Genomic DNA, 20,434 nt, shown 5'->3' on the forward strand with positions numbered 1-20,434 from the left:
TTAAATAGGACCCCCCAAAAAAACCAAAACCCTCACTGGGGAAAAAAAATCAAATTAATTCCTTTTTAAATGGTGAAAACTGATTTGAAATTACTAAGAAAGAAAACAGGCTTAAAAAACAGAAATCAACTTGCTAGCATGAGCTGTTTAAATAATCTATTAAAAAATTTAATTAACTATGAGATGCAAGTATACAAAAATAGCATGGTAACTATATCACTCGTTTTATAAATTATTTGGCATTTAAATTTAAAATCTGTAAATTATGTATAATCTTTTAAATGGTAGCATGAAAAAGAAGGGAAAACCAAAGAAATAGCTTATAAATAAGTATTCTTGAAATGACAACAATTCCCTTGTTTATCAGTGAATGCAGGAAAACAGTCACAGAATAGATTTAGTTATAGTTATATTTTGTAATTAAATTCCTCATCAATGATAAAAGGAAAAAAACCACAATGTATCTGGGATCAAATCAAAAAAGTATTAACCCAACAGCCATTATATGCTAAGAAATATGTTGGGTACAGAAGAACATGGTCCCTGCCTTCTTCCAAGGGTTTATAATTTAGTAAGAAAGGCAAAATGAATACACATAAAACAATTAAAGAATAGAGCTTAGTATAAAATTAAAATGGTAAAGTGTGATAGAGACTATAAATATTGTTGGTATTCAGAAGAACTGGTAATCAAGAAATAGAGCATTATTAAGTGCTCCTCCCCAGCCAAGCAGAGTTAGACGTTTTGGGAATACAAATAAAAAGCAAGCAGGATTTAAGTAGCCCCATTAAAATGAGGGAAGACAACACAAAAAGGGAAGCTGTACATACAGATGTATGGTTTTTTTTAAGAAGTGATATAGGGGACTGGTTCCAGGTAAGATTAAGCCAAAGCTTAGCTACTGGAGCCTGACATCTCAAGGCGAGAGTCCAAAACTCAAATGGTGGATAAGAGGGAAATAAAGATGCCAGGCAGCATGGTTTGGAAATGATGGTCAGGAGTAGCAAAGGTTCCATGGTAGAGAGAGGAATTAAATTGTGCCTTTAAAAAGATAGAAATCAGGTAAAGTGGTAATGGTAACAACATCAAGTGACAGAAACCACATAAATACAGTTATCCTGGTGGAAATGAAAATGACATATTTATGACAATGAAGAACTACTTAGGAAAAGAAAGTAAAAGTTGGTTAACATTGAAATAAGGCAAGGTAAGTACATTGGAACCTTGAAAATAAGGAAGGGGTTTGAACATTATGTGATAGACAATAGGAAGCCACTGATGGCTTATGATAAAAGGCTTTCAAAGGAGATTAATCTAGTAGTAATGCACAGGAGAATAAGGGGCCAGTCAAAAAATTATCATAGTAATCCAAGTGACAAGCCAGAATTAATTATGGCAATGGGAATGGAAAGGAAGAGGATACAATACATACCATAAAGGATATCACCAGCAATGTTGAAATTGGTTACAGTCAAAGGGGTTAAGAAAAGGAATCAAAGATGACTTTTCTATTGCTTCCTTCAAGTTTTTTTTATCTATGACCTTTCTTTCTTTCTAATGTCTCCCTTGACTTTACAAACTCAATAATATCCTCAGAGTTCTCTTACTTCTAAATACTCCTCTCTTTTACTTGCTGCTCATTCTCTTCCTAACTCAACATGCATGATTCTCAAAATTTTGTCCTCTTTTCTTCCAAATTCTCTCCCCAACCTCGGCTATCTTATTCATATGGAAAGCCAATTAGTCCAACTCCTCATTTTATAGTAGAAGAAAGTAAAAGGATGATTTTTCAAAGGTCATAAAGATAGTACATAGTAGACCCAGGATTTTAACTCAGTTCCTCTAATTCTAAATATTAGGGTTATATGTTAGGGCACTTAGAAGGAATCTACATAGACAGAGGGCACAGGTGTGAGGTGGAATGATCTTCCCTCCTCCCCCCCCAAAAAATGAAGGGGTGAGAAGGGAAAAGTAAAATGGTGAAAATTTTCTCACATAAAAGAGGCACACAAGGAAGAGCTTTTACAGTAGAAGGGAAAACAGGGGAGGGGGGAAAGAGTTGGAACTGATTCAAAGAGGAAAGACTATAGATACACAAGATATACACTCAGTTGGATATAGAAATCTATCTTACCCAACAAGGAAATAGAAAGGAAAGGGGATAACAGATATAGGGGAGGGAATTAAGGGGGAGTAGATTAAGGGAGGCAGTGGTCAGGAGCAAAACAGACTTTTGAGGAGGGCCAGGAAAAAAGAAAAAGATAAAAAGAAGAAAATAGGATGGAGAGAAAAACTGTGAACATGAATGGAATGAGCTCACCCATAAAACAGAAGTGGAGAGCAGAATGCATTAGAAACTAGAATCCAACAATATGTTGTTTACAAGAGACACACTTGAAAGAGAAAGACAAAAAGCAAAAGCAAAAGCAAAATCTAATATGTTTCAAATAAAGTAAAAAAGGCAGGGAAAGCAATCATGATCTCAAGTAAAGCAAAAGTAAAAACAGATCGAATTAAAAGTGATCAGGGAAACTATATTTTGCTAAAAGTTTTTGGACAATGAATAACCAAAAAAAATTTTACAGCAAATTTTTTCTGATAAAGGTCTTAGTTCTTAAATATATAACGAACTGGGTTAAAATGCTAAAAATAAGTGTCATTCCCCAACTAATAAATGGTCAAAAGATATGAAGAGGTTTTTAAAAGAAGAAATTAAAGCTATTTCAATCACATGGAAAAACTGCTAAGTCACTATGATTAGAGAACAGCAAATTAAAATAAGTATGCGGTACCATCTTACACCTATCAGAAATGACAAATGCCAGAAGGGATGAGGAAAAATAGGTCCATTATTGAACTGCTGGTGGAATAGTGAACTGGTCCAATCATTTGGGAGAAATTTTGGAACTATGTCCAAAGGGCTATAAAAAATATGCATATACTTTGACTCAGTAATACGACTACTAAATCAAAGAGAGATCAAGAAAAAGGAAAAGGACCTTAACATACAAAAATATTTATGGCATCTTTTTGTGGTGGGAAAAATAAACAAACAAACAAAAACCCCACAACCCCTGGAAATTGAGGGAATGCTCATCAACAGGGTATGGCTGAGGGGGGCAGCTAGGTGGCGCAGTGGATAAAGCACCAGCCCTGGATTCAGGAGGACCTGAGTTCAAATCCGACCTCAGACACTTGACACTTACTAGGCTGTGTGACCCTGGGCAAGTCACTTAACCCCCATGCCCCCCCCAAAGGGTATGGCTGAACAGGTTACGGCATATTACTGTGACGGAATACTACTGTGCTATAAGAAATGATGAGGGTTAGTGCTGTAAGAAATGATGAGCAGGAGTTCAGAGAAACCTGGAGGGTCTTGCATGGGCTGATGATGAGTGAGATGAGCAGAACCAGAAGAACATTGTATCATCAACATTGTGTGTTGATCTACTGTGATGGACTATATATATTCTTCTCACCAATGCAACGGTACAGAAGAGTTCCAGGGAACTCATGATAGAAGAGGATCTCCAAATCCAGGGGAAAAAAAAGAACCATGGAGTATAGATGCTGAATGAACCATACTATTTCTTTTGTTTTTGGTGCTGTTGTTTTTCTATTTTGAAGTTTTTTATCATTGCTCTGATTTTTCTCTTATAACATGACTAATGCAGAAATATGTTTAATGTGTGTGTGTGTGTGTGTGTGTGTGTATGTATAAACCTATATCAGATTACCTGCTGTCTAGGGGAGGGGGGAGGGAGGGAGAAAAATCTGAAATTGGAAAGCTTATATAAACAAAAGTTGAGAACTATCTTTACATGTAACAGAAAAAAAATAAAATTAATAAAAAAAAAGAAATGATAAGGGGAATGGCTTATGATAAAACATTGCATGACCTATATGAACTGATGCAAAATGAAGTTAGAAGTACCAGGAGATCATTGTACACAGTTAACAGTAATCTGGTCAACTGTGAAAGACTTACTTATTCTATTAATACATTAATCCAAGACTATTTATTCTGAAGGACTCAAGATGAAAAATGCTATGCTCCTTTCCAAAGGAAGAACTGAGGAACTCTACAAAGTTTCTCACTTTATTATTTTGTTTTACTTTTTTGGTGATTACAGCTAATATAAAAATATATTTTGCACAATTTCACAGTATAATTGATATAATTTTGCTAAACTTGTCAGTGGGTGACCAAGGGAAAAAATTTGGAACTCAAAATTCAAAACAAAAGAATGTTTTTTAAAATAGGCAAATAATAAATTTATTAGGGGAGGCAGATGACTAGAAGTTATAAACGAGTAGCTGACCTGCTCAGTAGGGGAAGTGTATGCACCGGAAATTCTCTACACCAATGAAATCACAGGTTGTGACCAAAAATGTAAATAATAAAAATTTTAAATAAAGGATGGACTAGAGTAAAAAGATGGAGATTAGAGTAAGAAGAGAGAGTTAGGAAGACAACTTAGGAAGCTATTATCATCCAGGTGAAAAGTGTGAGGAATGTGAACTCAGGTGGTGGCAGTGGGAAACAGGGTATTAGAGGGAAAGATAGTGGTTTGCTGAGGTGGAAGCAAACAGACCTTTTAAAGTGTCTATGAGGTAAAGAAGTGTAAATATTAATTGCATATGTGAGGAAGAAAGGGCCAGGGCTTCTTAACTTGTGTGTCATGGGCCCATTTGGCAGTCTAGTGAAGATGTAGGAGGCAGCTGCTAGTGTAGTGAATAGAGCACAGGGCCTGGACTAGAATCAGACATTTACTATCTATGTGTCCCTGGGCAAGTCACATAATCTGTTTGTCTCTGTGTCCTTAACTGTAAAATGGGTATAATAACAATACCTACTCTCACATGGTTGTTCTGAGAATAGAGTGAGATAATATTTATAAACTATCTTAGCATAGTGCTTATTACACAGTAGCATTAACCAAAAAACAGTATCACAAATCCATGAGACATTGCATGGCAACTAGATTTATCATAAGAGAAATGAACATGCTTGTGGAACCATAAACCCGGGTCAAGAGTCACAACAATCCAAACAAAAGCTTGCATACATATACAACTATGACAAAAAGAAGAGGAGAAACAGAAATCTCCACCTAAAGAGGAGTGGCTGGGGAGGAGAAATCATAACAATTAAGATGGCAAAAGCAGCATTCTTTTCCCTTGGGAACTGCTAGACTATGAAGATAAAATGGTTAGCTTATCTATAAGAGTCCCAGCTACACAAGCACCTTCTCAGCCTAGCACAGACTGACTGGCACCTGTCTAGACTCCCAAGGACACAAAAGGAGTACAGCTTGGAGTACAAATAACAAATCTGTTAGTTCAAGGGCAGGGGAGTGGGGGTGCACCGTCCTTGTTCAGGGCCTTGTGTATACTCCGGGTCTAGTGTTTCTGGAAATGACAGAAACTCAAAAAGACATGTTCAGGGAACCACTTAACAATAAACACTACAGAAATGATTATTCCTGGGGGTGGAGCCAAGATGGCGGAGGAAAGGCAGTGAGCTCTGGAACTCATGACATTGCTCCAAAAAACATCCAAATAATGCCATAGGACAGTGCCTGGTGCAGCAAAACGCACAGAAGAATGTGCTGAAATCATCTTCTAACCAAGAATGGCTTGGAAGGTCAGAAGGAGGGAGATGCTGTGCTGAGACAGGAGTAGAGCCCAACCCCACAGTCACCATGACGCAGATCCAGTCCCAGGAAGGCCTCACCAGAGAAGGAGACCCCCAGAGCCTCTGAATCAGCTGAAGCACCAGTGTTGTCTGGAACTAAGCTCACAGTCTGATGAGAGGGCTGAGCCCTTGGCAGGGGGGAGACTACAGGGGTCTATGCTGGTGCTGAGGCAGAACTTGGATTTTTCACCCCCTGCTGGGAACCAGGAGGTAGGCTTGAGTAGCAGTGGCCCAGGTGGGGGGAGGGACACAGGCTCTTCAAAGCTGACAACCAGGACACACAAAGCTGGTTGATGAGCAAATTGGTCTGGGGGTCATGTACAGACCAAGGAACAGGCCAGGTGAGTGAAGAACCTGATCCTCCTTATATCATACCACCTGGGACTTCTGAAGTTTGGGATACTGCAGCCTGGAAACAGTGCTCCACTTTAAGGAGCTAAAAGTCAAGTAAAGGAAAGGCAAGATGAGCAGACAGAGAAAGGTGAGGCCCATAGAAAGTTTCTTCAGTGACAAGGAAGATCAAGGTGCACCCTCAGAGGAAGATGTCAATGTCAGGGCTCCTATATCTAAAGCCTCCAAGAAAAATATGAATTGGTCTCAAGCCATAGAGGTGCTCAAAAAGGATTTTAAAGATAAAGTCAACAGCTTGAAAAGTCAAATTGGCCAAATGGAAAAGGAGGTACAAAAGCTCTCTGATGAAAATAATTGTCTAAGAATTAGGATTGAACAAATAGAAAGCAGTGACTTTATGAGAAACCAAGACACAATAAAGCAAATCCAAATGAATAAAAAAATGGAGGGCAATGTGAAATATCTTCTGGGGAAAACTGCTGACCTGGAAAATCGTTCCAGGAGAGATAATCTGAAAATTATTAGTCTACCTGAAAACCATGATCAAGTAAAGAGCTTAGACATCATTTTCCAAAATAATCTCAGGGAATACTGCCCTGATATTCTAGAAGCAGTAGCTAAAATATAAATTGAAAGAATCCACTGATCACCTCCAGAAAGAGATCCCAAAAGGAAAACTCCTAGGAATATTATAGCCAAATTCCAGAGCTCTCAGGTCAAGAAGAAAATATTGCAAGCTGCCAAAAAGAAAGAATTCAAGTACTGTGGAGCCCCAGTCAGGATAGCACAAGCTCTAGCAGCTTCTACATTAAAGGACTGGAGAGCATGGAATATGATATTCCAGAGGGCAAATCACCTACCCAGCAAAACTGAGCATAATCTTTCTGAGGAAAAAATGGGAAAAATGAAATGCTTATTCCCTTAATGCCTTGATCCTTACATTTAATGTTTCATTACTAGTCTTTTGAATTCACTATCCTTCATTGATATGTTTGGGGTTCTGATGCTTTTGAAAGCTATTTTTCTTGATACTATTGTTATAGTTATTATGTAAGTTAACCTCCCGTTCCTTCTTATATCATTCTGCATTAATTCATACAATACATACTATAACATGGTCAGCCATTCTTCAATTGATGGGCATACTGTGTCACCAGAAAAAAAATGATGCTATAAATATTTCTGTACATGAGACTTTTTCCTTTCTTTGACCTCATTAAGGTGTTGACCTAATAATACTATCACTAGATCAAAGGATTTAGAACAGTGTTGTCAAACTCAGAAATTGATCCCTACAGGCCACATGCTGACTTTAGAAAACCACAAATTAACATCATCTGTATTAAGACTTATTTTTATGTATTTTGTTAAACATTTCTGAATTACATTTTAATCTGGTTTGCAAGTCTGACACCTCTGATTTAAAGAATTTCTTCATACGATTATGGATAGTTTGGATTTCTTCCTATGAAAACTGCTTATCCTTTGATCATTTTATCAGCTACAAAGTGACTTTTTTTTATAAACATGAATTCCTGTCCTATATATTTTAGAAATGATACCTTTATCAGAGAAAACTGTTGAAAAACTCCAAGTTTCCTGATTCTCTTCTAATTTTAGCTATACTGGATTGTTTGTGCAAAAACTTTAATCTTATGAAATCACAATTGTCCACAAATCTTCTGTGAATACTTATATAATGCTATCTCTAAAAAAGAAATTGAATAAGCCATAAACTCAAGAGAAAAAACCCAGGGCTAGATGGATTGGCATACCATATTTCTATTAACTGGCAATTTATATTTTTGCAGATATTCATCCATTTCATTTAGATTGTCAATTTTATAAGTAGAAATCTGGACAAAATAATTCCCCATAATTGCTTTTATTTCTTCTTCATGGGTTGTGAATTCACCTTTTTAACTTTTGATACTGGTTATTTTGTTTCTCTTTTTTTTCATCAAATTATTTAACTGCTTTTTGTATTTTTTAACTCTTACTTTTATTCATTAATTCAATGATTTTTTTTTGCTTGCAATTTTGTTATCTCTCCTTTAACTTTCAAGGTGGTTTTTTTTTTCATGTTTAACTGGGAAGTTTTTATTTGTTGGTTTTTTAGGGTTTTTTAAAAATTACATAAATAATTCATTGATCTGCTCCTTTTTTGTCTTCATCGATGACAGAAAGAGATATAAATTTTCCCCTAAGTACCGCTTTGCCTGAATCCCACAAATTTTGGCAAGCTGTCTCATTACTGTCGTTATCTTGAAAGAAATGATTATTTCTATAATTTCCTCTCTGACCCACCCATTCTTTAGGATTAAGTTAAATAGTTTCCAATTGATTTTTAATCTTTACTTGAAATTGTCTTTATTAAATGTAATAATTTATTGTATTATGATCAGAAAAATATACATTTAATTATTCTGCTTTTTGGCATTTTAGGGTAAGGTTTTTGTGACCTTTTTTATAGTAGCAAGGTTAGAGCACCAGGCTTGAATCCAGAGGGATTCATCAAATCCAGACTTGGACTCAGGCCAGTATGACCCTGGACAAGCCACTTAACTCTCTTTGTCTCAGTTCGTCATCTATAAAATGAGCTGAAGAAGGAAATGACAAATCATTCTAGTATCTCTGCCAAGAAAACTCAAAAGGGGTCATGGAAAGCTGGACACAATTAAAAAATGATTTGACAACAACAACATGGTTAATAGTAATTGAAGTGTCCTACAGAGCTGAGGAATAGGTAAACTCTTTTCTATTCCCATTCATTACTCTCCAAGTCTTTCATATCTAACTTTTCTAAAATTCTATTCAAATCCTTTACTTCTTGTTTATTTAGTTAAATTTATCAAGGTCTGAGAGGTGTAAATTGAGGTCCCAGTATTATAGTTTTACTGTCTATTTCTCCCTATAATTCTAAATGAGTGCCATTTGGTGCATATATGCTAAGTGCATATATTAATTCATTATCTATGGTGCCTCTTAGCAAAATATACTTTCCTTAATTCCTTCTCTCTTAATCAAGCCTCTTTTTTCCTACTTATTTGTCTGAGATCATGAATGTTACCAATGCATTTACTTTAGCGGAAACATAACAGTTTCTGCTCCAGCTCCTTATTTTAACACTGCGTGTTTCTTTTTGTTTCAAGTGTGTTTTTTTGGTAAAAAATATATTTTCTGGATTCTGGTTTCTAATAGATTCTGCTATCCTCTTCTTCTGTTTTATGGATAAGTTCATCCTGTTCACATTCACAGTTATGACTGAAAATTGTGAATTTCATTCCATCCTATTCTCATACTTTTCCTCCACTTCTCCCATCCTTTCTTTACTTTTTTTAATCTTAATAGTATTTTATTTTTTCCCAGTTACATGTAAAGAATTTTCTCCCTCCCCCCTCCTTAAGATAGTAAGAAAGCTGATATAGCTCATATATGTACAATCACATTAAACATCTTTCTGTATTAGTCATGTTGTGAAAAAAGAATCAGAACAAAAGGGAAAAACCTCAAAAAAAAAAAAAAAAGAACCAAAAAAAGTAGAAGCTGTATGGTACAATCTGCATTCAGATGCCACAGCTCTTTTTTCTGGATATGGAGAACATTTTCTATCACAAGTACTCTGGAAATATCTTTATCACTGCATTGCTGAGAAGAGCTAAGTCTATCACACAATGTCCTACCCCCTTCTTTAAGGCAGATTTTTCTTCTCTCTGATCCTTCTCATAATCTGCACTCTCTTATTCATCCCCTTTCCCTTAACCTCCTTCCCTATTATTTCTCTGATGGTTAAGATCTATTTCTGTACCAAACTATTCGTATATATGCAGTCTGTCCTCCTCTGATGAGTATAGATGAGTAAGGATCAAGCACTGCCTTCTCCAACTTCTGTTGCCCTGTCCTTGATGCAGCAACTACTGAACTGATGTCTACTTGATCGTTTCATTTATATGAGATTTTTCCTTTTCTTCTTTTCCCTTCCACCATCTTCTGGTGAGCTCCTCTTCCGCACCCTTTCCATTCTTCTGAGATCATCAAAACATAACAGATTCAATCCCAGGCCCTCCACTGCCTTTATGACCACAGATTCCACAGTTCCAAGGAGCTACATGTGTCCTATATGTGTATGCATGCATGTATGTATGTCACACAGCTAGTAAGTGTTAAGTGTCTGAGGCCAGATTTGAACTCAGGTACTCCTGACTCCAGGGCCGGTGTTCTATCCACTGAGCCACCTAGCTGCCCCACTATTCTTACTACTCAAAAATATTATTTTGAGTTGACAGTTGAATTACTGGAGAAAAAGCCATACAATTAAATTATATCTGTCTTTAAAGAATTCAAAGGCTATTTTAGTAATCATTTTAGGAGTTAGTATTTCTATTTTTAATCTAAAAAACAGTACTCAAACATGTAGTCTATTAGAAGCAATAAGTATTTGTCACCTACTTATAGGTCCAGTTCTCTCTAGTTCACAACAGTAGAGCACCATATTCTCAACACTGTAACTAGAACTTGGCCTATACTTTGGCTAACCACAGTCAAATCCCACCTAGTCACAAGGTCCCAACTACAGAAACAGCTTTCTAATGCCACACATATTATCATTAAAAATGTATGCAGAAGGGGCAGCTAGGTGGCGCAGTGGATAGAGCACCGGCCCTGGACTCAGGAGTACCTGAGTTCAAATCCGGCCTCAGACACTTAACACTTACTAGCTGTGTGACCCTGGGCAAGTCACTTAACCCCAATTGCCTCACTTAAAAAAAAAAATGTATGCAGAAAATCTAAATATTTTCATCTAAACAAAGGGTTCTGAAAAAAAAAACACTTTTATGTAAAACAGTGCTCAAAATCAATGACCTTCTATAATCCTCTTAAAGTAACTGACAGTGACACCAGAAGCTAAGAGAATAATGAAACAAGGATATGCAGAATAAAATTCACTAAGTGATTTATTTATTTATTTACTGATTAGGGAACTTCACACTTATTCAGAGAATGGTTTTTTAATTATAAATTAATATGTAGCAAAGATTATATGTATAATTTCATTATGTAGGGATAATACTTGAATATCATAGGTCAGAAAAGCTAATTCCTTATTTAGACATTAATGAAGTATATACTAACATACTTTACCCAAAGTACTGTTTTACCATAATAAAACTCAAGTGTTACCAGCAACAACTGAATCTCTATTTCATAAAACCATGATAATTTTGAAAATCTGAAAAATATTTTTCCAACCTCCTAAAATATGGAGAAAATTTGAAAGAATACCCTTAGAGGGGCAGCTAGGTGGTGCAATGAAAAGAGCACTGGCCCTGGAGTCAGGAGGACCTGAGTTCAAATCCGGCCTCAGTCACTTAACACTTACTAGCTGTGTGACCCTGGGCAAGTCACTTAACCCCAATTGCCTCGCCCCCCCCCCCCCCAAAAAAAACCCATAGAGAGGTTTTACCCAATTATACACAGTTGATTTCTGAGGAATAACACAGAGTTCAACAGGAGGGCAAAGTACCTGTTAATAACAGTACCTAGAGTTCATTCAAGTAAGTCTCAAGTTTCAAGAGCTCATTCGATCATCCAAATCTCTGGTTGACCTGTTTTACTTTTGGTAAATATGCAGTTCTTCAGTGATTCAGCCAAGATCAAAGGAAATTAAGAATTAACAGAGGAGAGGGGCAACTAGGTGGCACAGTGGATAAAGCACTGGCCTTGGATTCAGGAGGGCCTGAGTTCAAATCCAGCCTCAGACACTTGACACTTACTAGTTGTGTGACCCTGGGCAAGTCACTTAACCCTCACTGCCCCGCCAAAAAAAAAAAAAAAAAAAGAATTAACAGAGGAGAAGGGTAAAGAACAGCAATCATTTGAAAACAGCCTGAAGAAAGAAAGGAAAACTGCAAACATTAATTTACAAAATGACGTAAGGCAAATGGCTCTCCACAACCACAGATTTTTTTCTTTTTTGTTTGTGAGTTACTCCTAAAAGATTCAAAAACAAAAATAGTATATGCCAATCAATACCAACCATCCCTCCTATTAAACAGGTTGTTCTCAGGCAAGCAGAGAGTATTATTGGAAATCTAAGGGAAAAACTGAGGACAAATGAGTTCAGGGACATGGAAGAATCTCAATTTTATTTTATTTTATTTTATTTTTTTAGTGTGGCAATTGGTGTTAAGTGACTTGCCCAGGGTCACACAGCTAGTAAGTGTTAAGTGTCTGAGGCCAAATTTGAACTCAGGTCCTCCTGACTCCAGGGCCAGTGCTCTATCCACTGCGCCACCTAGCTGCCCAGAATCTCAATTTTTAATAATAATAATCAACATTTTAATTTAAAGTTTTGAGTTCCAAATTCTCTCTCTCCTTCTCTCCCTCCCTCTCCTCCCCTCCCCTCTGAGGTGGTAAGCAATCAGATATAGGTTATACATGTGCAATTGTGTAAAACATTACTATGAAGAATCTCAAATTGAGAGAGAACAAGGACAGAAAAATGAAGAGTCTCTTTAGCGTACTTTAAAGCAATGACCAAAAAAAGAACAGGCTCTAAAAAACGGTTATATCACATATAAGAGAAAAGACAAGAAAATAGGGAAGAACCATGCCCAGCTCCAAAGATTACAGATGGGATGGGTAATCATTCTAACATGACAGCACAGCATTAGAATGGTCACGCTACAAGAATTGAAACCCCAAAGGTCAAGGCCTAGAGAAGCAGCTAATCTACAGAAGTGGACTAAAGGACGTGATGACAAGTAATAAACAAAAGGGACTAGTTTGTAAACTTTAAAAGTCTGTTGTTACTAGCAACCATGTTAAGGTAAGGTGTTTAAAAAAAAAAAGCTGAGCAACAAATTGTACTTGTGAATTACCATAAGCAACAGTATAATCTTGACCACAAAATTCCATTATGTTGTAAAGTTTGACCAATTTCCTAAAGTGTTTCTGCGTGTTGAACTACAACTATACAAGATGGAAGTGAAAGTTATATTAATGGAAAAAGCCAGGCTAGGAATTTGAGGTTTAATTTTTGAGGGGAGATCTACATCCCCTTCCTCCCTACATGTATATTTTATCCTGCTTTTAGCCAAGAGACTTAACAGCCAGTCTCAGTTTCCTCACAATTTATACGCACACATACACACAAACACCCATCCCTATACATACGCATGTATACATATACAGATATGTATACTTGAATGGTATACATAAACATTTATATACATACATGTATATGCATGCAGCATAAATATAAAGCTGATAAATAGGAATATATACAAAAATGTTTGGGAGGGGGAAAGGTACTAGCACTTAAGTAATCAGAAAAGGCTTCATGCAGAAGACAGGGCTTAAAAGAAAAGAGGCATCCTATGAGTAGAGGTAAAGAGGGTGTGCATTACAGGCATGTAGGGCGTGGTTAGTGCAAAAGCATGGAGAAAGGCAATGGAAAATCATATATAAAGAATAGCAAGTTGGAGATTATTACTGACTGCAGTATGTGGGTATGTAAAAAGACTGGAAATATAAGTTGGGTTGAGGCTATAAAGAGCTTAACACAACAAAACTTCCTTGACATAAGTAATTAGGATTAGTTGATTACATTTTCATACATCTATTTTGTGTATTTTTCTCATTTTTTTAGGTAACTAGCTAAGTTTTTTTTAAAACCAGGTATTTTCTTCTTATAACTACAAATTTTCCTTTTTAAAATACCTAAGTAAATACTCGATTAAAACAGTAACACCAAATAGCTTAGTTAACAATCTCATAATTTTCATATGTATTCGGGGCAGCTAGGTGGCGCAGTGCACCGGCCCTGGAGTCAGGAGTACTTGAGTTCAAATCCGGCCTCAGACACTTAAAACTTACTAGCTGTGTGGCCCTGGGTAAGTCACTTAACCCCAACTGCCTCACATACATACATACATACAATAATTTTCATATGTATTCACAACTTCTCAAAAAGTTCTCTTAGAAAGGTTTTCTGCATATCGAACCAAAAAAGAACAATTCTAACATTCACATTTATATTGAATATAAATTAATTATAAACAAGAACACTTTTTAAAAATCCATAATAGATTAAGCCATCTAACTACATAATTAAACTGAAAAGTTAAGATGTAACAAAAGAAAACTTTTCTTGTGATGAAAGCCTGGTTAAGCTGAGCTCAAGCTTAGGTACCTCCAACCTGTAGCTCACATTTAAGTTTTGTGTAATACACATTAATAATAATAATAATAATAAATTAAGAGTGAACTAACAATAGTCCTTAAAGCTCTGAATTCACAAGAATGAAACATAGGCACTGCCATGATAAACACCAAAACAATAGCAAATCAAAAAAGTAAATTATTCTAAACTTTGGTCTAAAATGGCTACATTGCTGTTCTGTTTTTCTGATTTAAGTGAAATGAAACAAAATTTGATTAAAAATGGCAGGGTGCTCAATTTACTGTGACTTTAAAATCTGTTTCGTAATTCTGTGTAGAGATTTAATTAAAACCAGCAGCACTCTAACGTAAATGTTATTTACAAATGAAAAAAACATGTTATTCTTTTATTTCTTTATTCTTTATTCCTAGATGCCCTGGCTCATGAAACAACTTTAAGTGGAGGTGCCGATGCTTTACAATAGATATTTCTATTTCTAAATTAGTTAATACTGTTCCCTATATTTAGTCATAGCAAATTCACACACTCCTGATTTGTTACTTGAAAAGTTGAATTTCCTAAGTATTCTATATGTGGAGAAGTCTGTTTGCAGAGTGAGCATATCTTCAGAGTGAGCTCTAGAACCAAGCTGCATAGACATGCTTATAACTTGATCATCGGTCACTAAAATGCTAGTTTTATTTTGATATTTCTACAAGAAATATTCTTGTAAGCAGCTTTTGAGGGGGTAGTATTATTTTTTTCCTTTAATTTTAAAATAACAAGGCCTATTAAAGAAGCCGCTTTCCTGGTCAGCAGCAATTGAGCAGGAAATGAAAGGAATTATTTTTACTAACAACTTAAGGGAAGAAGTCTAGCACAAAATCAAAATAAGCTCCACACTCTTAGGAGAATTAAATGTTTGTGCTTATCTAAAGAATTGTTCTCCAATATATGGCATATTTACTTATGAATTACTTATATGTACTATTATACTAGAAATTATATACATTATAAAACTTACAACAAAAAATATATATTTTAAAAGGTGATTAAATATAAAACAATATTTGATCCTAAAGTCAATAAGGAGCCACTATAGTTTACTGAATCAGGACATTGACATGATGAGACTTACATATTAGGAAAAATATTTTGAGAGCTCTGTGGAAAATATATTAAGAGGAAGAAGAGGAGGAATAGTTATACAGCACTTTATATTTTTTATAAATATATCATTTTTACCCTAACTATCATGGGTGATTAGGTGCTTTTACTGTGCCTCTTTCACAGATGAGGAAACTGAGACAAACAGAGGTTAAGTGACTTGCCCAGGGTCACATATCTAATAAACATGTTTGAGACAGTATTTGAACTCAGAGGACATCTTGACCTCCAGTACTCTATCAAGAATGTCATGTAGGGGCAGCTAGGTGGCGCAGTGAATAAAGCAATCAGCCCTGGATTCAGGAGGACCTGAGTTCAAATCCAACCTGAAACACTTGACACGTAGTAGCTGTGTGACCCTGGGCAAGTCACATAACCCTCACTGCCCCACCCAAAAAAAAAAAGTCATCTAGAGGACTAGGACAGATACCTGGGGCAGTTAAACCAATTTCGAGGCTCCTACAATAATATAGACCAGAGATGATAAGACCTTGAACTAGAATAGCAGTTATATGTATAGAAAGAAGGGGAGAGATGTGAAATGTTATGGAAATAGAAACTACAGGATATGGCAATAGGTTGTATGTGTGGAGTGAGAAAAGAATGAAGAGTTGAAGATGATACCAAGGTTTCTAATCTGGATGATTTGACAAAAATGCAGTTCAGAAGAGAGGCAAGTTAGGAGGAAGAGAACTTAATAGTATTTGTGAGGCAGATCTCAACCCACCCATACCTATTCATCCTCTACAACTCACTCTGTCCCACTTAAAATTAAATGAAGGAAGATGGAGTTCTTACTCATCAATCACTGACTTCCCTGAAGCAGGAGTTATATAAAATGTGTTTATGCCTTTCCTCAGCCACAAGGTGATCAGGGAGACACAAAGTAGATATACTGGGGTAGGAGATATTGGGGAAGGGACAGATTTTGCCAGCAGAAGCTGCATGGCTGCTGTTGTGAGCAACCATGCCACTAGCAGTCAGGTTCTTACTATGCTGAGGGACTGAAATATAGGCAGAAGGGAGGGGGGTGGTGTTTGTAAACTTGCTGAATGGAGGGGAAGCGGAGCATGGGGACAAGTTAGGGGTAAAGATTGGTGTGGATGTGTTCAAACAAGCTCCAAAGTTAGGTATCACAGAATATGACCTCCTTTCCTGCCCTCTAGTGGGTTCATCACATGAACGTTGACGGTTTAGGTCATGATCCTCACAATTTGAAGACCACTGATCTAAAGAATGTCACTAAAAAACTTAGCTGATCCACCTGAAAAAACCCTAAGAAAACAGAGAAATGAAACCTACTAAAGGTTTCTACTAAACCTACCTCTCATGTGAAAGAGGTAAAACTAGACAAAACTCACATGTGAAAATTAAGCCACCAGGGCTATCAACTACTTTATTACATGAGAAAGAAAAAAAGAGTCAATACAAAATGGTCAGTAACCGTCTTTCACCTATCTTCTATAAAACTTAAGTATTTATAACTAACCTTCCATAATTCACACTTACTTGAAAATTTAAAATTGTAAATCAAAGTACTAAACAAATAAAAGTTCCTACATCAATTGATCTTTACTTTTAATCAATAACTTAACTTACTCTTATTTTTACATATTGTTTACATTGGCACATACATGTTGCTTTAATGCTACTCTGTAATGGTGTACTGAAAAAAAAACAAGACATTTGCTACGAGTTCCCGCTTCTCTCCTTTGCTGCATCTGATGACCTCTTGACATTATCCTCCATAATTTCCTCCTTTATTCCAATATCTGTTGAAGAGGTAGCCTGCCTTCTTTGTCAAGGTAAATCTTTCTATGGACACCACTGACCTCATTCCCTCCTATCTCAAGTCAGTTGCATCCAAAATCAACCAACCCCTCTTCTCTCTTGCATCTTCAAACTTTTCTTACCTACTGGTTCCTTCCTTGCTGCCTATAAACATGCGCAAGTCTCCACTCTCCTTTAGAAACACTCTAGAGGCCTTGCCATCTATCCCCTACTCAAGAAACCACTGTAAATCTCTCCCTCCTTTTCAAAAGGCCAAACTGCTAGAAAAAGATATCTACTTTCTTTGCCTCTACTTTCTGACCTCTCACTAGCTTATCAATCTTTGCAATCTGGCTTCTGAATTTATCAATTCAACTAATCTTACACCTTCACACACACACCCTCTACCTCTAGTTTCCATGCTTTTGTTCAGGGATGGAATACAACTCCATTTCTTAGAATCTGTGTCACTTTTAGTTTTTATATCCTCGGATTTATCTCAGTCTCGAACACAAAGTAATGGCTTAATAAATACTCGCTGACTAACTGAATGACATTTAAACTAAACTATCACTCTTCTGAGCTCCTAACCCTAGCCTGAAATTAGTCTTACATTTTTAAAAATCAGATTTTCATATCAGGATAAATCAGATTTTGATATCATAAATAGTATATATATTTCATTGATAATTTTGAAAATATCACCAAAAATTACTTTACTGGAAACAATACTCAGCATGTCTATTTCCTTTTTTTTAATTAAAATTTAGAGTAAAATTTATTTTTTTAAAAAAGGAAATAGTAATTTTAAGTTCCATTTAAAAAGCAAACCTCCAAAAAATGGAGACTAAAATCAAAAGGAGAAGTACTTATATTCCAGTCTTTAACGTTGTTGTAAAGTAAGCTAGACCTCTCCTGATATTTGACTATGTCATTTTGAATGAGTTTAGAGACATCAACATGGGAGAGCAATACTTTCTGAAGAATCTAGATGTCACTTGTAGATCCTACATTTACTCTAGGTCACAAACATTACTTATTCAGAGTGCTTACTGATACTCAGATAAAGCATACAAAAACATGAATTTACTGTACATCACAAAATGAAAGCAAGTGTTTCCAATCCATCTATCACAAGAAAATCAATAGGTGTCCCTGTATATCCCCTAGACCAGGGTTTTTTCCCATTCACAACCCCTTTCTGCCAGAGAAATTTTTATTTTACCTCAGATATATAGGTATATAAAATAGGTATGTATAACCTTTTACTGTTGCCAAATTTTTTAAATCCCTGACATTCAGTTATGCAACCCCCATATGGGGTCGCAACCCACAGTTTAAGAAGCTAGGCCCTAAACAGTGGTAGTAATAAGTAGAGAGAAAAGATAAACCAAAGCAAATGTATTTCTATTTCAGATAAAGACCCTAAACATAAACAAAGATACATCACTACTATCTAGGTCTGCAGCTGGGTCAAACATGAAATCTATTACTTCCTCAGAACAATTGTTGACTGCCATCAATCTCACCCTAGCCACAAGTCAAACTGCAACCAGCCGAATGTCACCAATATCACTGAGACCCAAAGGTCTCTTTCTAAAAACTGTAAAATGTGCAATAGTTAAATAGTGAACAAAGCAGAAAATGATCAGAAACAAGAACAATTAACATTTACTTACAATGTGTGACTCCAGCCAGAGTTTGGTAGAAAGTAGGGGTATCACTATCATCTGTGAGAGTAACATAAACACCTCCAGACAGCAGCCATCGAGAAAAAGTGAAAGCATCTTTGTTTTGTAATAGCCAGTTTCTAAACTTCTCATAGTTAACTTTTTCACCCTGAAATAAAAACAAGAATAAGTAGACCAAGGGAAAAAGTTTTAAACTACAGAATATATACATTTCTACTATTCCAAAAGGTGTAGAAAAGGCACATTAGTAGGTTGCACAGAGGATAGAGTATTGGACTTGTAGTCATGAAAACATGAGTTTAAATTCTGCCTCAAATACTAGCTACATGAACCAGGGCAAGTCACTAAACCAATTCTAGCTTCACTTTCTTCATCTGTAGAAGAGAAACAATAAGAGCACCTATCTCACAGGGATTTTTGTGAGGACCAAATAAGGGAACATATATAAAGTGCTTTGCAAACCTTAAAGTGCTATTTAAATGTTAGTTATTGTTACTATAAAAATAAAGAGACAAAATAGTATGTGAAGCCCAAGGAAAGATCACTGACTTGTGGGATCATGGAAGACATCCTGGAGAAAGTGGCATTTGAGAGAAGCTTTGAAAGATTTTAATAGATGTGAAATGGGGGGGGGGGGGGCGGGGGGGGAGGGGGGAAGGCAGTGGTTCCCAGCACAGTGAATAGTATGAGCTAAGGCAAAGGGGTGGAAAAGTTGGAATGTATATGTTTAAGGAATAAGCACAGTATATATGAATAGTATGAAAAGGGGAATGGAGAAGCAATTTTGACATCTCTCATATCTAATAAATTAACAAATCCCATCCATTCTACAACCACAGTATCTTGAATTTGTATCCTCCTCTTTATTTCAAGACCATCAATGTATTACAAACTTTCCTTACCAACTACATAGATTACTGTATCAACTCCTTAATGTGTCTTCCCACTTCTACTCTTTCCCTATACTAATTCATCATTCATGCCATCATAGTAATATTTCCTTATCTATAGACCTGATCATCACACTCTTCTACTCACTGAAAAGTAGTTAGTGGCTCTTTATTGCCTGAGTAAAATTCAAATGACTTTGTCTGACAGGAAAGAGCCGCTACCGTAACTCTACTAGCCCAACCTTATCCCACACAACTTCCAACAATGGGATCTAAATCCTAGCCAAACTTGGCTACTTTTTGCCCCATGAAGATGCTTTGTACTCTAGCCAAACCACAAATTAGACTGGAACCAGCTCAATGTTATCAACAGCATTTGGCACCCCAACATCACTTTCTAAAAATAACATAGCAGTAAAATAAATCTGTTTATCCTATTCCATTTGCTTAGGATACTTTGTCCTTTCCTCTCCAACCCACTGACTTCCTACCTATCCTGAAAGGTATTTTAAGGGACCAACTGAAATATTTCTCCCATAAAGACTTAATTTCTCAAGTTGTTAATGATTCTTTTTCTATACCCACATTTTATATAACTTTTTGTTTTGCACCTAATAATTTTTCACATACTATTTAACATTGTAATTATCTGTCTTTATATCATATTCTCTTACCAAAGGTCCATGAGGGTTGGGGCAGTGTC

The 20,434-nt window shown here is 36.1% G+C and overlaps 1 protein-coding gene across 2 annotated transcripts in view; it reads right to left on the reverse strand.

The window, feature by feature from the left end:
* Window positions 1-20,434, reverse strand: part of USP32 (ubiquitin specific peptidase 32) — a 230,671-nt gene that overhangs the window by 102,633 nt on the left and 107,604 nt on the right. For both annotated transcript variants that reach the window (XM_044001697.1, XM_044001698.1), the window contains one exon: window positions 18,830-18,989. In XM_044001697.1, the coding sequence (XP_043857632.1) occupies window positions 18,830-18,989 (160 nt within the window). The remainder of the gene's footprint in view (window positions 1-18,829; window positions 18,990-20,434) is intronic.

This window comes from Dromiciops gliroides, chromosome 4, assembly GCF_019393635.1.
Source record: "Dromiciops gliroides isolate mDroGli1 chromosome 4, mDroGli1.pri, whole genome shotgun sequence".
Lineage (NCBI taxonomy): Eukaryota > Metazoa > Chordata > Mammalia > Microbiotheria > Microbiotheriidae > Dromiciops > Dromiciops gliroides.